Genomic DNA, 25012 nt, shown 5'->3' with positions numbered 1-25012 from the left:
GGGGTACTGTCACGGCTCTTGACCATAGAGAGGCTTTTTATTCTCTATTTTGGGTTAGGTCGGGGTGTAACTAGGGGGGTGTTCCTATCTAGGTTGTTTATTTCTATGTTGGCCTGGTATGGTTCCCAATCTGAGGCAGCTGTTTATCGTTGTCTCTAATTGGGAATCATATTTAGGCAGCCATTTCCCCACTGTGTTTGGTGGGATCTTGTTTTTGTGTTGTTGCCTGTGAGCACTCCAGAACGTCACGTTTTGTTTATTCTTTATTGTTTTTGTGCGGTTCACTTCAAATAAAAGATGTCGAACCGATTTCACGCTGTGCTTTGGTCTGAGTATGCTTACGACGATCGTGACAGTAATAAATACAGTGCATTACTATAATACTGTCATAGGAGGTTGGTGACACCTTAATTGGGGAGGACAGGCTCATAGTAATAGCTGGAAAGGAATAAATGGAATGGAAACCATGTGTTTGATACCATTTCATCATCATGTTTGTGTGTATTTAATGATATGTGAGTTTATCTGACTTGAGTTGTGCTTTTCTTCTATCCATCTTTCACAAATAGAATGTCAGAGTTTCTATGACAACTGTTCTTATTCCTTCCTACAGAATGGGAGAAGGAATGTACTGTAATGGCATCACACCTATCGCACCCTGAAATGGCTTCTCACAGCTGACTGTAGAAATATACAACATAGAACAGATGTAGGCTCAGTACATGGTCAGACAGTAGACCGCAGAGACTGGATAATTATGTGTGAAGTAATTATTGTCTTTCGGTGTTTTCCATATTGAATGTATTATAGTGTACTGTTTTTTGTGAATTTGTATGCTGGCTTCACAAAATGAATTTCCATGTAAACGGACAATAAGGTATATCGTACAAGGTAATCATCGTGGTGAGTTTCTTCAGGGTCATATGAAAGCTGCTGAATGCGCTTAGTTTCACTTTTATTGATAAACAAAAAAGAAGAGGCAGCTATAGTGATGTCCACGTAGCACAGCTAAATATCCCTATCCTTTCATTTGCACCAAACATTTAATGTCTGATCAAATATGTTGGGTCACACAGTCTTCATTTCAAATATCAAATAGACACCTTTATTGTATATTGATGTGTATACAGGGCTCATCTGTAAAAAGACCTTGGTCTCAGCATGACTAATCATGTTAATGATCATATTAATGCTTAAAATCCTGTTTATCCAACATTTATATGTATCTTTATTAAAGTCTACCTGCCATTCCCTTTATATTCTGTGTGCTTACCTTATGGCCTGAGTTAACCTGTGGAGTGGTGCCTGTTCTACTGTGTAGACCTCAGTTAAATATGTATCTATGTTTGAGGTGGTAGAACAGTTTAACTCGTATTAATTTCCAGACCTTTAAGTTCTCTGTATGCACTATGGTTTTGATTTCTCTTACTTTGTAATCAACGTCAAGTTTGAGAAAATAAAACCCCTAATATTTGTACCCAACTCAATTGTCTCTTGTTGCCTGTTGGTTGTCCCTTACATAACAAGTTTTCATCCTCAGACAGACAGATAGATGCTTTATGTCTATTCCAGTTTTTAATGGTTGGATGGATGGATGGATGGATGGATGGATGGATGGATGGATGGATGGATGGATGGATGGATGGATGGACAGATGGGGGAGGCAGGGAGAGGGAGGGGAGACATTTTTGAAAGATTGATGCACTAGTGCATTCTCCAAGCCTTGGCTGAAACAGGTCTGTTTAAATCCCAGTTCAATCTGCAGTCTGTTAAAATAGTCCCACTCAGCTTTGCATCTCCATAGGGACATGTCAGTGACTCTACCAGTCCTAGCGCTTCAATCCATAGATTGACGTTTAAATGGGTGCATTCCAATTACACAGCACCAGGTATCGGTCCCTATAATTTCCTGCTTTGTAAACCTCCATGCACAAACATGTATCGCTCTCTGACTGAGTAGTGCTCCACTGATTGCTGTAAGTGAAAGACTTGAATGCAGCAGGAGGCGCAGGTTCTCCCTTTGCTGCTGCTGGAAGATTGCCTCACCGAAGACTGTCAATCAACAAACACACACACACACACTGACAGACTGAAGCTGACAGGTTTAAATGAACCACTCTGGTGAGAAACACTTCATACGTAAATACAGTGCATTACTAGATAGATTACAGTGCATGTTGATCCTTGACTTTAAATGAGTAGAAGTATTCTATATATTGAGTCAACTCTGGAGGAACAGATTCACAGACAGCTGATATGCTGACAGACAGGAGAGAGGTCTATGCAGTTGTTTGTGTGCGTGCTTGCGTGCATGTGCATGCATTTAATGATGTGTGAGTTTATCTGACTTGAGTTGTGCTTTTCTTCAGTCCGTCCTTCACAAAAAGAAAGTCAGAGTTGCTATGACAACTGTTCTATGACAACTTCTCACAGCTGACTGTAGAAATATACAACATCGAACAGATGTAGGCTCAGTACATGGTCAGACAGTAGACCGCAGAGACTGGATAATTACACTGAGTGTACAAAACATTAGGAACACCTGCTCTTTCCATAAAAGACTGACCATGTGTATCCAAGTGAAAGCTATGACCCTTATTGATATTACCTGTTAAATCCACTTCAATTAGTGTAGATGAAGAGGAGACAAGTAAAGAAGGATTTTTAAGCCTTGAGACAATTGAGACATCTGAGGGTGAATGGACAAGACAAAATTTTGAAGTGCCTTTGAACAGGTAATGGTAGTAGGTACCAGGCACACCGGTTTGAGTGTGTCAAGAACTGCAGCGCTGGTGGGTTTTTCACGCTCAACAGTTTTCAGTGTTTATGAAGAATGGTCCACCACCCAAAGGACATCCAACCAACTTGACATAACTGTGGGAAGCATTGGAGTTAACATGGGCCAGCATCCCTGTGGAACGCTTTCGACACTTTGTAGAGTCCATGCCCCGACGAATTAAGGCTGTTCTGAGGGCAAAATGGGGTGCAACTCAATATTAGGAAGGTGTTCCTAATGCTTTGTACACTCAGTGTATATGTGCATTAATTATTATGTTTCCAGTGTTTTCCATATTGAATGTATTAAAGTGTATTGTGTTTTGTGTATTTGTATGCTGGCTTCACAAAATGAATTTCCATGTAAATGAACAATAAAGCACAGTACATCATATGGAACAAGGAAATTACCATGATGAGTGTCTTTAGGGACATATGAAAGCTGCTGAATTCCCTTTCAATTCTTAACTGATCAACTCCAAATAAGTGGTAGCTAGAGTACAGAGATACAAGTATACACGCACGTACACAGACACACACCGATGAGCGTCTGCTTTTGTGCAGATTGTACTGCCTTTGATCCGGGATTGCACCTTGTGTATGCTTGTTTGTGTGCGTGCGTGCGTGCGTGCGTGCATGTGATGATGGTCACGGCTTTGATCAGAGATCGCATCAGGAGTGTGTGTGTGTGTGGGTGGATGGATGGATGGATGGATGGATGGGTGGGTGTTATGAAATCAGCGGCTGGACTCTCATTGGTGATTATTTTTCCACTGACTGTTTCTCTCGCCCTCTCTCTCTCTCTCTCTCTCTCTCTCTCTCTCTCTCTCTCTCTCTCTCTCCCCCTCCTTTCCTCCCTTTCTTTTTCCAGATGTCTGTGTGAGACATTGGTTGAGTCCAGAGATACCAGAAAGAAGCTACTGACACTAAGGTTACTGCTGGAGAGGGCACACCAATGAACACACATCACCAAGGTACACACAGCTTATACAGCTATGGAGGATTATGCTTCATTCATCATCTGCCTGGTCTCTCTGAAGTTCTACATGGTTTGAGTGTGAGTACCTTTTAAACTCTTACGCATCGTTCATCTATACTGCTAGCCTTGGTGCAGACCCTTATCTTCCTCTTGTCTCCTCTCCTCTCCTCTCTAGGATGGACTTGTCTAACTGTACAGAGGGGGTCTTCTCCCTGGGTGTGGGGGGTGGGGGTGGGGAGGGGGATGGGGGTTCTATAACCCCACCAAGTAAAATAATCCTCACCCTCACCCTGTCCCTGCTCGCTCTCATTACAATGGTTATCAACTCCCTGGTGATCACAGCCATCATCGTAACCAGAAAGTTACATCACCCGGCCAACTACCTGATCTGCTCTCTGGCGGTGACGGACCTGCTGGTGGCCATCTTGGTCATGCCCTTCAGCATCCTCTACATACAGAGGTAGCTACAAAGATTCAATAAAGGATTGCACAATTGATTGATTTGTCTTGCAGCATAAAGTGTCTTGCAGCTTTTCAGATGCCCATATAGGCTTAAAAGACATGCTATCAAAGTATACAGTTTGTGATCAAAATAATAATAAAGTGCAGTCACAAACATAATCACTATCAATATTCTGTCTGAATCCTCAGGGAAAGCTGGGTGATGGGCGAGGCTGTGTGTAATGTTTGGCTGAGTGTTGACATCACCTGCTGCACTTGTTCCATCCTCCACCTGGCAGCCATCGCTCTGGACCGCTACTGGGCCATCACTGACGCAGTGGAGTACTCACGCAAACGCACCGGCCTCCGAGCTGGCATCACTGTCGCCGTCGTCTGGTTCCTGTCCGTCCTCATATCCCTTCCCCCTCTGCTGTGGAGGAACCATGGTGGGGGGCCAGAGGAGGACCAGTGTCTGATAATACACCACCACATCGCCTTTACCCTCTACTCCACCCTGGGAGCCTTCTATATTCCCCTGCTCCTCATCCTCCTCCTCTACTATAAGATCTACAGAGCAGCTCAGACTCTGTACCTCCGCAGGGGGGCCAGCAGAGCCAGCCAACACTCCTCCATGGTCAACGGAACCACCCTCCCCTCCTGCCCCACTGACGGAGATCCCCAGAGCCCAGACACCCTGAACCCCCCAGAAAAGTCCTACTCAGACCCCTCCACGGAGGGCGACCGCGTGCGCATCGCCGTAAAAAGTCCCCAGAGCGAGTCGAGGCGGGAGCGTGAATGTGGGTTGAGACGGCAGCGTATCTCAGGGACCAGGGAGCGACGTGCTGCATCTACGTTAGGACTGATACTGGGGGCCTTCGTGGTCTGCTGGATGCCTTTCTTCCTGAAGGAGGTGATCGTCAACACGTGTGGCTCCTGCAACACCTCCATAGAGCTGGCTGACTTCCTCACCTGGCTGGGGTACCTCAACTCCCTTATCAACCCTCTCATCTACACTATCTTCAACGAAGACTTTAAGAAGGCCTTCCAGAGACTGGTCAGGTGTAGGCTTCGCCTCTGACACGGGCAGGGAGGACACACATTTGTATTTTATTTAACCTTTATTTAGGCAGGGTGGAGTCCCATTTAGACCAAGGTACCTCACACATACAATTATCTGTAGGGTCCCTAAGTCGAACAGTGAATATCAAACACAGATTCAACCACAAAGACCAGGGAGGTTTTCCAATGTCTCGCAAAGAAGGGCACCTATTGGTAGAAAACGACATTGAATATCCATTTGAGCATGGTGAAGTTATTAATTACAGTTTGGAGGGCGTATCAATACACCCAGTCACTACAAAGATACAGGCGTCCTTCCTAACTCAGTTGCCGGAGAGGAAGGAAACCGTGATTTCACCACGAGGTCAATGCTGACTTTAAAACAGTTACAGAGTTTAAAGGTACAATATTCAGAAATCACTCCACCATTTCCTGGTTGCTAAAATTCTAATACTTCGCCTAATTTCAGTTTGTGACAAAACAAGCAATTTATAGTGTAGAGAATCATTGCAACATCTAAACTGCTGTGAAAAATCTTTTATATTATATATATTTAAAAATATATTATATTTCCAACTGTTTGAAGCTGGTGTACATAACTGAAAGTAAAAGACGCAAAAACGATACTTAAGAACGGGAAGCATAGAAATAGAACACAGAACAGATCTACCACTTCTTACGTTTGCTTTCAATGAGAATGACAGTCTATAACTCACATTTCTATGTGCATTTTGTCGGGTCGCCCAAAAACGTACATATTGAAACTTTAATGGCTGTGATAGGAGAAAACTGAGGATGGATCCAAAATACTAAACTAATTGACAGGGTGAAAAAAAGTAAGCCTGTACAGAATACATATATTTCAAAACATGCATCCTGTTTGCAACAAGTCACTAAAGTAAAACTGCAAAAAATGTGGCAAAGAAATTAACTTTACAGTGCTGTCACGGCCGTCGAAAGAAGTGGACCAAAGTGCAGTGTGGTAAGCGTACATTTCCTTTTATTATAGAATGTCGCCAACAAAACAAGAAACAAAATAAACGACCGTGAAGCTTCCGAGGGCTATAGTGCCACTAACAAAGTCAACTACCTACAATCACAGGTGGGAAAAAGGGCTGCCTAAGTATGATTCCCAATCAGAGACAACGATAGACAGCTGTCCCTGATTGAGAACCATACCCGGCCAAAACATAGAAACACAAATCATAGAAATAAAGGATATAGAATGCCCACCCAAATCAGGTTGTGACAAGTGCCCTCAGAAAGTATTCATACCCCTTGACTTATTTCACATTTTGTTGTGTTATAGCCTGAATTCAAAATGGATTTTACTTTAAAAAAATTCTCACACATCTACACACAAAAAAACATAATGACAAACGAAGTATAAACCCCCTGAGTCAATACATGTTAGAATCAACTTTGGCAGCAATTACATCAGTGACTCTTTCTGGGTGAGTCTCTAAGAGCTTTGCACACCTGGATTGTACAATATTTGCACGTTCTTAAAAAAAGTATTCAAGCTCTGTCAAGTTGGTTGTTGATCATTGCTAGACAGTCATTTTCAAGTCTAGTCATATATTTTCAAGTCGATTTAAGTCAAAACTATAACTAGGCCACTCAGGAACATTCAATGGCGTCTTGGTAAGCAACTCCAGTGTATATTTGGCCTTGTGTTTTAGATTATTGTCCTGCTGAAACCTGAATTTGTCTCCTAGTGTCTCTTGGAAAGCAGACTCAACCAGGTTTTCCTCTAGGATTTTGCCTGTACTTGGCTCTATTTCGTTTTCTTTTCATCCTAAAACAACTCCCTATTCTTGCTGATGACAAGCATACCCATAACAAGATGCAGCCACCACCATGCTTGAAAATATAAGGAGTGGTACTCAGTGATGTGTTGGATTTGCCCCAAACATAACTCTGTATTCCATTTTTTTGCCCTTTTCCTTTAGTGCCTCACTCTGTCCATTAGGTTAGTATTGTGGAGTAACTACAATATTGTTGATCCATCCTCAGTTTTCTCCCCAAAAAACAATAAACTCTATAATTTAAAAAAAGTAACTATTGGCCTCAAGGTGAAATCCCTGAGCAGTTTCCTTCCTCTCTGGTATTGGAGTTTGGAGGATGCCTGTGTCTTTGTTGTGACTGAGTGTATTGATACTATCACGTTGGTATGAAGAGATTCGGGAGACAGGCGCAGGAATGCGTAATAGTTTTTTAAAATTAAGCCCAAATTACGGCGTGCCGTGTAAAGGCACGGGAACGAAGACCAAACAAACACGTAACAAAACACAGGGTAGAAACCCAAAACAAAAGAGCGAGGAGTACCTCGAATAAATAACACACGCGCACAATGTTTAACACACGGGATGAGACCTGTAATCATCTGCGCAATCTACAATGGCACGAAAGCCCAAAACACACAGCACAGGTACTCACACGCACCAACGGACATTGGAACAATAATGGACAGCCCAAACCAAAGCGCACACTTATACAAGTACTAGTCAGTGGGAATAGCGGACAGGTGTGCGTAATGAAAATTCCGGAGGGATCCGTGACAGATACACCATCCAAAGTGTAATTAGTAACTTCACAATTCTCAAAGGGATATTCGATGTCTGCTTTTTTACACATCTACCAATAGGCAATCTTCTTTGCAAGGCATTGGAAAACTACCCTGGTCTTTGTGGTTGAATCTGTGTTTGAAATTCACTGCTCAACTGAGGGACATTATAGATATTTGTATGTGTGGGGTACAGAGATGAGGTAGTCATTCAAAAATCACGATAAACACTTTATTGTACACAGAGTGAGTCCATGCAACTTATTATGGGACTAGTTAAGTATATTTTTTCTCCTGAACTTATTTTGGCTTGCCATAATAAAGAGGTTATATACTTTTTGACTCAAGACAGTTTAGCTTTTAATTTTTTATTAAATTGTAAAAATGGCTAAAAACATAATTCAACTTTGACAGTATTTTGTACAGGCCACAAAAAATATAATATGAATCCATTCTAAATGCAGGCTGTAACACAACAAAATGTGGATAAAGTCAGGGGTGTGAATACTTTCTGAAGGCACTGGATGTCCTGAAGTTGCTTACCAAGACAACATTGAATGTTCCTGAGTGGCCTAGTTACAGTTTTGACTTAAATCTGTGTAACGCTCGTCGTAATCCTCCTCGTCTGAGGAGGAGCAAGGATCGGACCAAAGCGCAGCGTGGTTTGAATACATACTTTAATTATTTAGACGAAGACGAAAAAACACTTGACAAAATACAAAACAATAAACGACGTAAACGAACGAAAACAGTACCGTGTGGCGAACAAACACAGACACGGCAACAATCACCCACAAACAAACAGTGAAAACAGTCAACCTTAATATGGTTCCCAATCAGAGACAATGACAAACACCTGCCTCTGATTGAGAACCATATTAGGCCAAACAATAAACCCAACATAGAAACACATAACATAGAATGCCCACCCAGCTCACGTCCTGACCAACTAAACAAGACTGAACAAAGGAAATAAGGTCAGGAACGTGACAATCTGCTTGAAAATCTATGGCAAGACTTAAAAATGGCTGTCTAGCAATGACTAACATCCAACTTGAGAGAGCGTGAAGAATTGAAAAAAGAATGACATGCAAATATTGTACAATCCAGGAGTGGAAAGCTCTTAAGAGACCCAGAAAGACTCCCAGCTGTAATTGCTGCCAAAGGTGATTCTAACATGTATTAACTAAGGGGGTTGAATACTTATCTAATCAAGATATATTAGTGTTTTATTTTTTATAAAGTTTTTACAAATGTTTTTTTTTATCCACTGACATTACAGACTATTTGGGGTAGATCATTGACAAAAAATTACAATGAAATCCATTTTAATCCCACTTTGTAACACAACAAAATGTGGAAAAAGTCAAGGGGTGTGAATACTTTTTGAAGGCACTGTAAATCTTTAGTGACAGAAGGAATTTCAAGAGTTACCATACCCGGTCACAGGGATGGCTATCTCGTACTTCTATAGGTTAATAACGATGTTAGGTTGTTGTAATGTTACATGCACGCACACACACACACACACACAAGCATGTGCACGCCATTCAGTTCAGAGTTGTGTTGGATCCGGGATAGCATGTGACTGCCTGAGATCAGAGACTATCAACAGAATAAACACAAGAGACGTTAAATCTTTACCCGGAGGAAATTACCTGTAATACTCTGCCAAGACTAATGGACACTCCAGCCAGGTCAGTCTAATGGGACTGGCACATTGCTGAGCTTTGGAGGAAAGTTAAGAGGACCTCAGATCCATAAGAGTCTATTTATAGAGAGCCATGAGGTCATCATCTCCTTGATGTTTGATTGGGTTACTGTTGTAGTCGGGATGGTGTTTAATGACATTGAAGGGACGATGTTTAAATGAACAGACAGAAACTGGTTAAACTGTAGGATGAAACTCTGGACTTAAACCATCAGCCTCGATCATTGCAAGGTCTTAGAATAGCTGATCATGGTGTTTCTGTCTGTTATATAACTATCAACCTGCCCAAGCTAGTAGACATATCTGAAATATAACATATCAAAAGTTTTGACTTATTCTCCTAACAATATTTGTTGTGATCATTGTTTTTGTTGATGCTACAAAAGTAGTGATTAAAGTTATGATACTCAATCAGTGTTGTTAATAAGCTAGATATTCCACTTCTACAGTGCAACTTTTGTGTTATATCCCATATGGGTACTTTATATTCTGTGTCTTAATACAGAGATCTCTATAGCTGATTAAAGAGAGCTGAGAAAGTTGCTCCACCATTGTCATCCACCCATAGCACAGAGAGCTCTGATCCAGAGGCACAGCAGGCTAATGAGTGTGTCATTAAGAGAGGAGGTGCTAGAATACTGATTATTTTACTCCCACTCATAAACTTAGAATAGTGTATGTATGCTTTTCTTACTGTAAGTACAGAGGGCAATGTTTGTGAGGCAAATGTAAGGAGATTTGTTTTTGAAATAAACAACACAATGACAAGGTTTCAAAATGTTAATTTGATACAGTGTGTTCTCTTGAAAAGAATACGATGCAAGAAAGAGGGGTCATGGTGTTATGGAGAGTTCCATCATGATGCCTCCCCAACAGAACATGCCTCCACTCTGATGGTTCTGTTACCTCAGACTATGGTTCCCTCCACACCCAGATGGTATTTATGTATCTATATCAGTCTAAAGATGAGTTATGTTATGATTCATACAGTATGAATCATATCTCACCTTTAACCTATATGCATTTAAATACCATCTGGGTGAGGAACTAATACAATTTTACATCATTCTGAGGCAAGGAATAGCTGGTCTTAACAGTATCTTAATAATGTATGCATGTGAGTGTATTATTTTACAGAATGTGGAACAGGTTCTTGAACAGGTTGATAGATTCATCCCAGCACTGAGCACAGAAGGCTACAACAGCAGTGACGGTCCCTCACACTGTAAGCACGAGCACAATGTCAGAATAGGTATGTGTATATGTATGTATTGTGTAATGGCGCCGCCCTCAGGATGACAGCAGATTTGCAGGTTTTTCATTTCCGGTTTAGGAAAAATGCACATAATTCAAACTGACCACAAGTTAACTGTGCTTTTGGAGTTTGTTGAAAAACAATAGATCTGTGTGAAACCTCAAGATGAACAACGAATCGTCAGAGAGCGAGTTGGACGTTACGGTTGAGAGGCTGAAAATTAAATATCTGGAAAGGAAACGGGTTAGTAATGTGTATATATCTAACAAGCAAACTAGCTAAATATTTAGCTAGCTTACAGTAACTAGCTAGCCAGGTAGATAGCCTTAGCTAGCAGGTTTGATTGTTCCCTTGGTAACGACCCCGAGTGTTCCAGCTAGCTAACTTCGTTTGTTAGCTAGCTGGATCACTCAGAGTCGTTACCAAGAGAACAAGCAAACCAGCAAACTCTTATCGACTTAGTTAGCTAGCTAAATAGTTAGCTAACGTTAGTTGGCTTGTTATTACTAGTACTAGGTTGTGCACGTACGTTGCAGTGACTGAACATGCTATAGCTCACTATTGCCTTTTGACAGGTATCTACAGAGCAGAAAGCACCTGCGCTGAGTGGAAGACACTACGATGGTGGGCAGCAGAGAGTTGTGACGTCCCCCAGGTCTCGACGCACCACCACCAGAGAGATGAGAGGTTACAACAGAGCTTTACAGGAACTGTTCCAGGCTGTCACCAACCCTCCAGACAGGTCAGTCTTTCTCCCAGCATTTCTTTCAGACCAACACCTTGTGTTATAATTGATGGGGCCAAGCTACCATATGCCACTGATGTGTCCCTGTCTGCTTACCCAGGTTGTACAGTGACTGTAGTCGGGGTGACAGTGAGGAGGACCTGAGTGAGAACTATACTTTCAGCCCTCTCCTGGACACACAGATCCACTACACAGAGACAGGTGTGTGTCGGGTCTTCTTATATTCAGCATGTCTCAACAGATGTAGCTAGAGAATGCATTGTTTTAATCATATTAATCATACCAATACTGCTTTCTTCAAAATGAAAACACTTGACAAAAAAACAGTGTATGAGTTTTTCTGTTTCAGATATGACCCTGCCCTCCAGCCTGGCCCGTACCTTGGGCTCCCGAGAGACTGAGTCCACCGTAGGCCTGGCCAGAGAAGAGGAGGTGAGGGGGGAGAAAGGGGTGAGGCAGCAGCAGTCCTCCCCTGTCCTCTCCCCCTCCTGCCCCTCAGTGATGGGACAGGTCTACCAGGAGATGCTGCACATCTACCAACAACTACAGGCAGAACGTTTGAGCCAGCTGCAGTGGTCGGCCCAGCTCCAGGACAGAGAGAACAGACTGCTACAGCAAGAGGAGGTAAACACACATCTTCAGCAATCCCTCAAGGTTGAATATGATCTCTTCCTCACAGGTTTTTTTTTAAGTGCGTTGTGTTAGCGGTTCTGAACATCTGTGTATTCCGTCAGAGCCGCAGTGAGGAGGTGAGTCAGCTACAGGAGCAGCTGAGCGAGAGAACCAGGGAGAACAAGAGGTTAAAGTCCAGCTTCAACTCCATCAAGGAACTCAACGACAACATGAAGAAACAGGCAAGCATCTGCTTCAGCTGGCTGCATTTAACCTAAGATCATGTGTCATGATGTCATGTGACTGTCTTCCATTGTACAGTGCATTCAGAAAGTATTCAGACCCCTTGACTCTTACCACATTTTGTTATGTTGCAGCCTTATTCTTATTGATTAAATCGTTTTCCCCCCTCATCACTCTACACACAATACCCCATAATAACAAAGCAAAAACATGTTTTTCAAAATTTTTGCAAATGTATAAAAAAATCGGGTTCAAGTCTGTGCTCTGGCTGGGCCTCTCAAGGACATTCAGAGACTTGTCCCGAAGCCACTCCTGCATTGAACCCGATCGAACATCTCTGGAGAAACCTGAAAATAGCTGTGCAACGATGGTTCCCAGCCAACCTGACAGAGAAGAATGGGAGAAACTCCCCAAATACAGGTGTGCCAAGCTTGTAGCGTCATACCCAAGAAGACTCGATGCTGTAATCGCTGCCAAAGGTGCTTCAAGAAAGTACTGAGTAAAGGGTCTGAATACTTATGTCAATGTAATTTCTTTATGTATTTTTCTAAAAACCTGATTTTGCTTTGTCATTATGGGGTATTGTGTGTAGATTGATGAGGAAAATAAACAGGCTGTAACGCAACAAAATGTGGAAAAAGTCAAGGGTTCTGAATACTCTCCGAAGGCACAGTATATGTATGTATATTTATATAAATATATATATATGTGGGTATGTATGTCTGTGTGATGTGCGTATATACAGTTGAAGTCAGAAGTTTACATACACCTTAGCCAAATACATTTAAACTCAGTTTTTCACAATTCCTGACTTTTAATCCAAGTAAAAATTCCCTGTCAGTTAGGATCACCACTTTATTTTAAGAATGTGAAATGCCAGAATAATTGTAGAGTGATTTATTTCAGCTTTTATTTCTTTCATCACATTCCCAGTGGGTCAGAAGTTTACATACACTTATTTAGTATTTGGTAGCATAGCCTTCAAATTGTTTAACTTGGATCAAAAGTTTTGGGTAGCCTTCCACAAGCTTCCCACAATAAGTTGGGTGAATTTTGGCCCATTCCTCCTGACAGAGCTAGTGTAACTGAGTCAGGTTTGTAGGCCTCCTTGCTCGCACATGCTTTTTCAGTTCTGCCCACAAATATTCTATGGGATTGAGGTCAGGGCTTTGTGATGGCCACTCCAATACTTTGACTTTGTTGTCCTTAAGCCATTTTGCCTCAACTTTGGAAGTATGCTTGGGGTCATTGTCCATTTGGAAGACCCCTTTGCGACCAAGCTTTAACTTCCTGACTGATGTCTTGAGATGTTGCTTTAATGTATCCACATAACTTTCCTTTCCTCATGATGCCATCTATTTTGTGAAGTGCACCAGTCCCTCCTGCWGCAAAGCACCCCCACAACATGATGCTGCCACCCCCGTGATTCACGGTTGGGATGGTGTTCTTCGGCTTGCAAGCCTCCCCCTTTTTCCTCCAAACATAACGATGGCCATTATGGCCAAACAGTTCTATTTTTGTTTCATCAGACCAGAGGACATTTTCCGAAAAGTACGATCTTTGTCCACATGTGCAGTTGCAAACCGTAGTCTGGCTTTTTTATGGCGGTTTTGGAGCAGTGGCTTCTTCCTTGCTGAGCGGGCTTTCAGGTTATGTCAATATAGGACCTGTTTTACTGTGGATATAGATACTTTTGTACCGGTTTCCTCCAGCATCTTCACAAGGTCCTTTGCTGTTGTTCTGGGATTGATTTGCACTTTTTGCACCAAAATACATTCATCTCTAGGAGACAGAACGCGTCTCCTTCCTGAGTGGTATGACGGCTGCGTGGTCCCATGGTGTTTATACTTGCGTACTATTGTTTGTACAGATGAACGTGGTATCTTCAGGCATTTGGAAATTGCTCCCAAGGATGAACCAGACTTGGGAGCAATTTATTTTCTGAGGTCTTGGCTGATTTCTGTTGATTTTCCCATGATGTCAAGCAAAGAGGCACCAAGTTTGAAGGTAGGCCTTGAAATACATCCACAGGTACCCCTCCAATTGACTCAAATTATGTCAATTAGCCTATCAGAAGTTTCTAAAGCCATGATGGAATTTTCTGGAATTTTCCAAGCTGTTTAAAGTCACTTAACTTCTGACCCACTGGAATTGTGATGCAGTGAAATAATCTGTCTGTAAACAATTGTTGGAAAAATTACTTGTGTCATGCACGAAGTAGATGTCCTAACCGACTTGCCAAAACTGTAGTTAAGAAGAAATTTGTGGAGTGGTTGAAAAACACATTTTAATGACTCCAATCTAAGTGTATGTAAACTTCAGACTTCAACTGTGTATGTGTATATATATATATATTTATTATTATTTATTTACAAAAAATGTATATGGGATTGGAAAGGATGCAGACAATTACTTTGATGGAAGCTACAATCTATCTGCAATAATAATCCTGATCAACCCCCTAAGAGAAAAATAATAATTATATATATATATATATATATATATATATATATATATATATATATATATATATATATATATATATATATATATATATATATATATACTCCGGTATAGATTTGGCCTTTGGTTATTGTCCTGCTGAAAGGTGAATTCGTCTCCCAGTGTCTGGTCGAAAGCAGACTGAACCAGGTTTTTTGCTAGGATTTTGCCTGTGCTTAGTTCCATTCAGTACATTTTTTTTATCCTGAAAAACTCCACAGTCCTTAACGATTACAAGCATTCCCATAACATGATGCAGCCACCGCTATGCTTAAAAATATGGAGAGTGATACTCCGTAATGTGTTGTATTGGATTTGCCCCAAACATAACCCTTTGTATTCAGGACAAAAAGTTAATTGCTTTGCCGCACTTTTTGCAGTAATAATTTAGTGCCTTGTTGCAAACAGGATGCATGTTTTGGAATATTTGTATTCCGTACAGGCTTCCTTTTTTTCACTTTTATGTTAGTATTGTGGAGTAACTACAATGCTGTTGATCCATCCTCAGTTTTCTACTATCACAGCCATTAAACTCTGTAACTGTTTTAATGTCACCATTGGCCTCATGGTGAAATCCCTGACTGGTTTCCTTCCTCTTCGCCAAGTGAGTTAGGAAGGACGCCTGTGTCTTTGACTGGGTGTATTGATACACCATCCAAAGTGTAATTAATAACTTCACCATGCTTTTTTTTTTTTACCCATCTACCAAGCATTGGAAAACCTCCCTGGTCTTTGTGGTTGAATCTGTGTTTGATATTCACTGCTCAAACTGAGGGACCTTACAGATAATTGCATGTGTGGGGTACAGAGATGAGGTAGTGATTCAACAATCATGTTGCTCCCGAGTGGCGCAGCGGTCTAAGGCGCTGCATCTCAGTTCTAGAGGCGTCACTACAGACCCTGGTTCGATCCAGGACTGTGTCACAACCGGTCATGATTTGGACTCCCATAGGGCGGCGCACAATTGGCCTAGCGTCGTCTGTTTTTGGCCGGGATAGGCTGCCATTGTAAATAAGAATTTGTTCTTAACTGACTTGCCTAGTTAAATAATGAAATACTATTATTGCATACAGAGTGAGTCCATGCCACTTATTATGTGGCTTGTTAAGCAAATATTTACTCCTGATCTTATTTAGACTTGTCATAACAAAGAGGTTGAATACTTATTGACTCAAGACTGTGAATACTTTCTGAAGGTACTGTATGACTGTCTCAACTGACCACAGGAGGGCGCTGGTTCTGATTGATCACTTAGTTAGAACGTTGTGTAGTGAGTTGCCCTGAATAAAAGTGTTTAACTGTTTGTGTTGTATGATTGTATTGTGTTTAGCTGAATGAGCTGAGTGAGCAGAACAAGCGTCTGGAGAACCAGTTCAGGAAGGTCCAGGCTCGGCTAGAGAACCTTCAGGTAGGAAGACACACAACAAGCAAAATAGACCTGTGTTATTCAGACCCTCAACCCCTATACATACTGTCTGTTCATTTACATGTGATTTTCTCTCTCTCTCTAGAGGAAGTATGAATACTCCATGGCACAGAAAGGGAGAGAGAACGTTTGTCAGAAGGCCATTGAGTCCAAACCTTCTAAACCCGAGAAAAAAGCCACCTCCAAGCCAGCCAAGGTGTGTATATGTCATTTCCACTGAGAACGGTGGGTACTGACTACTAGTGTTATTACTGTGTTAACTGTGATTGTAGCTAATGCAGCCCTAACCCCACACATACTCCCTGATGAAGACTCATAGACTGGTACCGTAATTATTCTAATCAACAGTGGTGGTGGTTGTTTCTAACTACCTTTTAAAGTCCAATTTCCTGTCAATGTGGTTGTTTGGAAAACACACCATTTAGTATAGCCAGACTCTAACCATACTGGTTACTGGTTGTCTCATTCTGCAGGGTAGTGTAAGTCCCGCCCCTCTCAGGCTGCTGGCTTTGCTATTGGATTGGATTCTAGACAGACAGACGTTTCCTCCAGTAGCAGGAGACAGCAGAACAGCCCAGGGTCAGCAGCACACGTCACCAATGGTCTCTCTCCACGACAGGTGCTCTAAGGTGGGAGAACTGGACTAGTCCAGGGGGTCGTTTTGGCTTATTACGCTATGTGTTTATCTTGTTATGATGTCCCAGGCTTTGTGTTGATCCTGTGTTTTGTAGTTTATAATGTTTTGTTTATATTGTGTTGTTGTCGACCTCCTGTCTCTAGGTTTTGCCTCTGTTGGTTGAGCAGCTGCAGCAGTCCTCTGCGTCACCAGACCCCTCTGGTACCCTGTCCCTGATCAAGTTTATATACTGGAGCCTGAGAGAGATAGACAACAGCATGCAGGTAATACACAACACCACGCAACAACACAACACTACACAACACAAACTGAGAATGCATTCTCTTCCCAGCTGTGAGAAGAAAGTAGAATTTTGTTTTCATGCTGTAAACATTGTTATTGAATCCCTTGTGTCGGACTGTGTCCTGTGCTGGCCTGGCCAGTATGTGGTTAATTAGTGTGGGGTACATTAGAAGTTATCAAGTTGTATTAGTCGTATGTAGAACAGGCTGTGTGTCTGTCTGGAGAACAGACATCGCACTGACAGAGAGGGGCTCAGACCCAACTGGATAGAATCTCTGTCTGGTTCTCAATGAAAACTCCCAGCCCAGATAGTCAACAACAAGCATGGATGCCATCCCGGATCCAACGCATCTCAGAACTGAAACGCGGGGAGTGTGTTTGTTTGTCTGGCAGTGTCAGGGCAACCATTTGATGTTTAAACTGGAATCTCATGCTGTAGCATTACAGCAACGTGTTGAGGGAGAACCACAAGGCCAGAAACATAATCACAACGCTGGACTCCCACTGACTAACTGTGGGTACGTGTGTCTCTGTATGTAGCCGGTGGCTCTGTCGTCCACTTTGCGGCGTCTGGGGGAGGAGGTGTCCAGGGTTCCGACCCAGCAGCAGGACTCCAGCGGCCCTCTGAAGACCAGGGGCCCTCCTCTACCTCCCTCTCTATACAGGAGCCTCTGTCCCCACACACGTCTCCTCTCCTCCCTCATCATCCTCAGGACCATCACCCAGGGTAAAACCCTGCACCACTACATATACACACAATGTCTAATGCAAACACTTATCCAATAATTCTATATTCTTCCTAAATCCAAGGGATATCCTTTGATATGTCTGTCAATTCATTTTTGGTGTAGTTATGTGAAGTCCCCAGCAGAGGGCAGTGTGGTTTTCCATTGGGTATGAATACAGGTTTATTTAATTGTCTCTTTCTAGTGAGTGTGTGACTCACAGTAGTACTGTGCTCTATAGAGTGCCGTGCAGCTATCAATCAATCACCCAATCAATCAAATGTTATTTGTTTCGTGCTTTTCACAAATAAATTTGTTAGCAAGTTCTTAACAGCAACCCAGGCCTAAACCCCCAAAGGGCAGGCTTTCTGCCAGGTTGGCTTAGCTCTGTCTCTGGATGGACATGAAACTGGTTTGTTCATATAGGAAGAATATTTCTTCTTAGTTCTTTAATAGGTACCATGTCAGACTGAGGTATCAGGCTTCAAAAAGCTTTTAACCGTCTACAGAAAAACATCTGAACTAATAAAAACCTGTCTACAGACAGAGACAGAGACAGAGACAGAGACAGAGACAGAGACAGAGACAGAGACAGACAGACAGACAGACAGACAGACAGACAGACAGACAGACAGACAGACAGACAGACAGACAGACAGACAGACAGACAGACAGACAGACAGACAGACAGACAGAAGGGGTTAGAATGAGGCACGTAGCTGTTCGTGCTGTGGGTCTGGGTCGTGTAAAGAAAACAAAGCTTTCTGGAAACTCAGTGCCTTAATGGGTTTGGACCAGAGAGAGAGGGAGGCAGGCAGGCAGGCTTTGGGTCAGGGCGGTTCTGGTGTACCCCTCCAGCCCCCTGGCTAGGCCAGTTACAGACTACAGTGGAGATCATCAGTGACACAGGCCCCATAAAGATGTCTTCTCAGTAACCAGGATGTCTCTCCTAGCCACTCTCACTCTGTCTGCTTATACTGGGTTGTTCATTATCCACTACTCCTGTCTGTACGGCTCTGACTAGGGGAGAGAGGAGCAAGCAGACATGCAGGGCAGAACAGCAGTTTGTCAGGGTCACATTCAGAGTGTCAGCTCCAGTGTGATTTATCCCTGGGGCTTTAGACAGACCTGTTCACTGATCTCCCATGTCTCGGTGAGCCTCCAGCTGGGATGGGATAAGTGTTGGTAGCAGAGAGATGGGGGTTGGATTTCAGTGGCAGTGTCCAGGTTATCTGTGTGACCTAACTCCTCTTTTCCCTCCAGCTGACATCTTAGCCCAGGTGTTGGACTCCCTCCACAGTGACCTGGTGTGTGTGGATGTCCGGGGGCTGTTTCTTCAGTACGGGGGAGTGTCTGTCCTCCTAGCCCTGCTCCGAGGAGGGAAGGGGGGGCTGCAGACCCCCGTAGACATCCTAATGCAGCTCAGCACAGAGTCACGTAAGTATAGATACACTACTTCTCTCACTATTAATCAAAGGTAACCTGTGTGTGGTGTGAAATGCATATCCCACTCCCCCTGAGACACCCTCAGAGAGTGGGGTCACGGCCACTGACGCCGACCCTGGTTAAGTGCCTTGCTCAAGGGCAGATCGAGAGATTTCACCCGGTCTGCTCGGGGATTCGAGCTAGCAACCCTTGGTTACTGACCCAACGCTCTAACCACTAAGATACCTGCCACCCTCAGTCAGTGCAGCTCAAAGACCCATGAGTATGGAGACACCCCACAGATTCCCACCACAGTATACTCTCTCCATAACAGTACAGTTACAGTATGCTCCAATTATGTGCTTTATGTTTGACTAATTTGTGTCATTGGCTGATACTGAACAATGTGTGTGTGTGTGTGTGTGTGTGTGTGTGTGTGTGTGTGTGTGTGTGTGTGTGTGTGTGTGTGTGTGTGTGTGTGTGTGTGTGTGTGTGTGTGTGTGTTGTGTTTGACACTGAGCAGAGCTAAGCTCTTGGTCCACTAAAGTCTAGTGTGGCAGGTTGAGATCTCAGCACCCCACTATGATTTATGGGAGAGCTGGTGATTAGCGTGGTTTACAGGGGAGTAATGAGGTGAGTGTGAGTGAGGCATGCGGAGAGTTGGGGTTCACACCTGAAGGTCACCACTAACCCGCCTGACACACACCTCCCCTGTCTTGTACTACTGCAGGCTTGCTGTGTCTGCCTACAATGCAGCCTCCTCGACCCCTGTACAGTTCGGTATGGCTGGGTTCCTTCATGCAGTTCACACCAGAAGGTCAACTCAATTCCCCCTCTGTGGCTGCCCTGTTAAGGCGCCTGCATACTAGGTTGGGTTTGGTCCTAGCAGAACTCGGCTAGGCAAAGTGAACGTCTGTGCCTCGCATACTCCCTTAAGACTTTCGCTTAAATAATCAGAACAACTGGCAAAAGTACTGTTTGTCATCTTGAGGCCATAGCCAGTATACATTTCCTCAAAATGGTTTGAATGAATCTAAGATAACACAAGAAATGTCATGATTTTTTACGGTTTTTGCCTAAGATGTTTGGTCCAGTATTTCTCAGAATTTTTTTGTTGCATGAAAACATGTTGTCTCTCGTTGAATGACAACAAACACTTCATTGAAGAACCCCTACTGTTGCCTCAAGAAAACATTTTGTGCACACAAACAGCCGAAGACAAAACTAACAAAAACGTCACAAAATGTTGTATGTACACAAACTGTTTTTGATGGGAAGCATGCGGACGCCTTTATACAGTATGCCTGCATGCGTCTGTCACACACACACACACCAACACACACACAACACACACCACACACACACACACACACACACACACACACACACACACACACACAACACAAACACAGAGGTCTGGTTCACACCTGCAGGTCACCCTCTCCAGTGTGTGTCCTGTCCTACAGTAGCCTGCTTAGTGTCTGTGCCCAAGGCAAAGCCCCATATAACTCTCTCAGGCTATATTACAGTAATCCAGTCCATGTGTCCTATAGAGACGGGGGAGAACCAGGGGGGACCATAAAGAGAACCCCCTCCCCCCTAAATCAGCCTGGACATGGACCGTTCTACCACTGACCCATAGTGTTTGAAGTTTCTCTCCCTGTCCCACATACAGTAAGGCTGAAAGAGCCTGAAGAGAGGAGAGGCTAGGGACCAGATGGAGGTGTCTAGCTCTCTGCTACAGTAACAGGGATGGACTCCTGGGTCTCTGCCAGTCTGCTAAAGTACAGTAGCTACAGTAACACCATGAGGCTGTCTCTAAAGCAGATTGCTTTTTCACGCACAATTACTCTACTCTTTTATTCCTATTGAACCTATCAGGGAAAATAAAGTTTCAATTGAATCCCCCAGGTCATTTTTGTATGTGTTTTTTTGTTGAGTATGTGTTTTCAGTCAACTGAACTAGTAAATAAAAAATGTGTTGACTGTAAAAATAGAAATGTGGCTGAATTTTGGGGCAGTTTCTGTTGGTTATGAGAAGTACTGTGTCTGCTGGATCATTGACTTTGTCACATATTCTACAGTCGTGGCCAAAGTTTTGGAATGACACAAATATACATTTTCACAAAGTCTGCTGCCTCAGTTTGTATGATGGCAATTTGCATTACTCCAGAATGTTATGAAGAGTGATCAGATTAATTGCAAAGTCCCTCTTGCCATGCAAATGAACTGAATCCCCAAAAACATTTCCACTGCATTTCAGCCCTGCCAAAAGGACCAGCTGACATCATGTCAGTGATTCTCTCGTTAACACAGGTGTGAGTGTTGACGAGGACAAGGCTGGAGATCACTCTGTCATGCTGATTGAGTTCGAATAACAGACTGGAAGCCTCAAAAGGAGGGTGGTGCTTGGAATCATTGCTCTTCCTCTGTCAACCATGGTTACCTGCACGGAAACACGTGCCGTCATCATTGCTTTTCACAAAAAGGGCTTCACAGGCAAGGATATTGCTGGCAGTAAGATTGCACCTAAATCAACCATTTATCGGATCATCAAGAACTTCGAGAGCGGTTCAATTGTTGTGAATGCTTCAGGGCGCCCAAGAAAGTCCAGCAAGCGCCAGGACCGTCTCCTAAAGTTGATTCAGCTGCGGGATCGGGGCACCACCAGTACAGAGCTTGCTCAGGAATGGCAGTAGGCAGGTGTGGTGCATCTGCACGCACAGTGAGGCGAAGACTTTTGGAGGATGGCTGGTGTCAAGAAGGGCAGCAAAGAAGCCACTTCTCTCAAGGAAAACATCAGGGACAGACTGATATTCTGCAAAAGGTACAGGGATTGGACTGCTGAGGACTGGGGTAAAGTCATTTTCTCTGATGAACCCCTTTCCGATTGTTTGCGGCATCCGGAAAAAAGCTTGTCCGGAGAAGACAAGGTGAGCGCTACATCAGTCCTGGTTCATGCCAACAGTAAAGCATCCTGAGACCGTTCATGTGTGGGGTTGCTTCTCAGCCAAGGGAGTGGGCTCGCTCACAATTTTGCCTAAGAACACAGCCATGAATAAAGAATGGTACCAACACATCCTCCGAGAGCAACTTCTCCCAACCATCCAGGAACAGTTTGGTGACGAACAATGCCTTTTCCAGCATGATGGAGCACCTTGCCATAAGGCAAAAGTGATAACTATGTGGCTCGGGGAACAAAACACCAATATTTTGGGTCCATGGCCAGGAAACTCCCCAGACCTTAATCCCATTGAGAACTCAATCCTCAAGAGGCGGGTGGACAAACAAAAACCCACAAATTCTGACAAACTCCAAGCATTGATTATGCAAGAATGGGCTGCCATCAGTCAGGATGTGGCCCAGAAGTTAATTGACAGCATGCCAGGGCAGATTGCAGAGGTCTTGAAAAAGAAGGGTCAATATTGACTATTTGCATCAACTTCATGTAATTGTCAATAAAAGCCTTTGACACTTATGAAATGCTTGTAATTATACTTCAGTATTCCATAGTAACATCTGACAAAAATATCTGAAGACACTGAAGCAGCAAACTTTGTGGAAATTAATATTTGTGTCATTCTCAACACTTTTGGCCACGACTGTACACTTATGGTTGTGATTGTAGTCTGTCCAGACTTTTACCATACTGCCTGACTGGCTCTGATTTGACTTATCTGAGAGAAACATGCTGAGATCTATGCCTCCCTGTAAGACAGAGTTAACACTGACAATATGGACTCTGCTTGACCTGAAATCATATAGATTTACTCTCGTTGGCTGAGTGGAATTGATTAGCATCTGTACTACGACTGGAACACTTCAGCTGGGTTTCTGATCCATTCTGCTCGCAGCAGAGGCTGGTTGTACAGTTATAGGCCCGATGATGGGATGACTGAGCAGGTTAACAGGAGTAGACAGGACTGTGTAGGGTTCTTCAGTGGAACTGTCTGTCTGCCTGTGTGTAACAGTGCCTGTTAACTATCATCAATCATTTGAATAGCCACGCTAGCTTCACCCTCATGTGGGTGCTAGCAAGCTAGATAGTGCTATGCATCAATAGCCAATCCAGTAGAGGCTGGAAGCTATAGTGAGCTTCGATTGGTAAATCGCGCCGCGATATCACAGAGTATTTGCATAAAGTTCAGCTTTCCCCAACTTAGGTCCCGCCCTGTTCACCCTCTCTCGCCCATGCTCACATCACCCACCGGTCCCCCCGCCTACGTCACTCCCTCCAAATAAAATAAATGGCTTCCGTTGTTTCATCACGCGCATCGTCTTCAGTTACCGTAAGGTTCTTCAGAGCAACTGTCTGTCTGTATACCTATCTAGGTGTTTCCCTCTCTGCAGGGTATCTGTCTGAGTTCCTGTCTGCTTGCAGTACTGAAGAGTTCTTCCGTACTGCAGCTCTCCTTGTGAAGAACCCCAGACTAGAACTTCCTCTTCTGGAGAAACTCTCCATCATCCTACAGAAACTCTCCAAGATCAGGTGAGACAAACTGATCATGTTCTTCAGTCTGGACTCAGAATCATGATTAGCTAAATCAGGCGTGTTATTGCAAGGTTGGAACCAAAACCTGACACCCCCCCCCCACCATTAGCGGAGTTGGAAACCCCTGGGTATTGTGTCGGTAGATGATGTCATGGTTTCCTGTATAGGTTGTGATGAATGTTGTCAGGCTGTAGATGAGAGGTGACCCACAGCACCTTCCAGCAGAACCCTCTATTTAACCCTGTATAGGACCAAAGAATATCTAATAATATAGGACCAAAGAATATCTAATAATATAGGACCAAAGAATATCTAGTAATATAGGACCAAAGAATATCTAGTAATATAGGACCATAGAATATCTAGTAATATAGGACCAAAGAATATCTAGTAATATAGGACCAAAGAATATCTAGTAATATAGGACCAAACAATATCTAGTAATATAGGACCAAACAATATCTAGTAATATAGGACCAAACAATATCTAGTAATATAGGACCAAACAATATCTAGTAATATAGGACTGTTTTATTACAAGATCCAGTGCATTTGTAGCACATGTGGTGCTAGGTATACTATCATTCATAGACCCAGTGTTACATACACTCTGTTTTCTGGTTTTCACAGGAAGAACAGGCGGCTGTTTGAGCTCTGCTCTCTTCATCTGCTGCTGCAGGAGATGCACAGAACAACTGACCCTACACTCACCTTTTTGTCATTGAACCTTAGCTCTATACTACTCAATCTGAAATAACACACACGTATAACCTTATTGTGGTGGTGACTTTTTCTTTTTCTTTAGTTTTGTAATATGTTTTTATATGATCTTAACCTATATGTTGTACATTGTTTTGAACATGTTTACCATCTGCTATGAAATGAGCATCATGTTGGGAGAGGCTATAATGTTTGTCTCATGCATTCTGAGGTAAAGATGATTTCACTAGGAAGCTTTTAAAATCAATAAACTAAGAAATTATGGGAAACAGTGTTTGATTTCTCTGTCATATAGTTATGAAATACATTAGTTTATGTCACATATGTTTTCTATAAACCAGTTTGTTTGTTATGGACTAAAGCTGGAAGTGTTTAACGAGTCCAGAATGGTTCTGTTTGGTGATGGTGAGGAGAATA

General features: G+C 43.0%; 2 protein-coding genes across 2 annotated transcripts; both read left to right on the top strand.

The window, feature by feature from the left end:
* The first annotated feature begins 3930 nt into the window (after positions 1-3930).
* Positions 3931-5330, top strand: LOC111971478 (5-hydroxytryptamine receptor 1F-like). The gene is made up of 2 exons (XM_023998273.2): positions 3931-4214; positions 4406-5330. Exons 1-2 carry the CDS (start codon positions 3931-3933, stop codon positions 5271-5273), a joined length of 1152 nt encoding a protein of 383 aa, XP_023854041.1. The 3' UTR covers positions 5274-5330.
* Positions 5331-10820: 5490 nt separating this feature from the next.
* On the top strand, positions 10821-24718 carry LOC111978023 (coiled-coil domain-containing protein 138). Its single transcript, XM_024007782.2, has 13 exons — positions 10821-11029; positions 11362-11528; positions 11632-11732; positions 11881-12155; positions 12266-12385; positions 16219-16296; positions 16400-16510; positions 16788-16943; positions 17095-17214; positions 17774-17960; positions 19222-19395; positions 23734-23872; positions 24506-24718. Exons 1-13 carry the CDS (start codon positions 10952-10954, stop codon positions 24630-24632), a joined length of 1833 nt encoding a protein of 610 aa, XP_023863550.1. The 5' UTR covers positions 10821-10951; the 3' UTR covers positions 24633-24718.
* The last annotated feature ends 294 nt before the right edge of the window (positions 24719-25012 follow it).

The sequence above is a fragment of the Salvelinus sp. IW2-2015 genome, linkage group LG2, assembly GCF_002910315.2.
Source record: "Salvelinus sp. IW2-2015 linkage group LG2, ASM291031v2, whole genome shotgun sequence".
In the NCBI taxonomy this organism is placed as follows: Eukaryota; Metazoa; Chordata; class Actinopteri; order Salmoniformes; family Salmonidae; genus Salvelinus; species Salvelinus sp. IW2-2015.
Note: the sequence above shows the minus strand (reverse complement) of the source record. Positions and strands in the feature narration are given on the sequence as shown.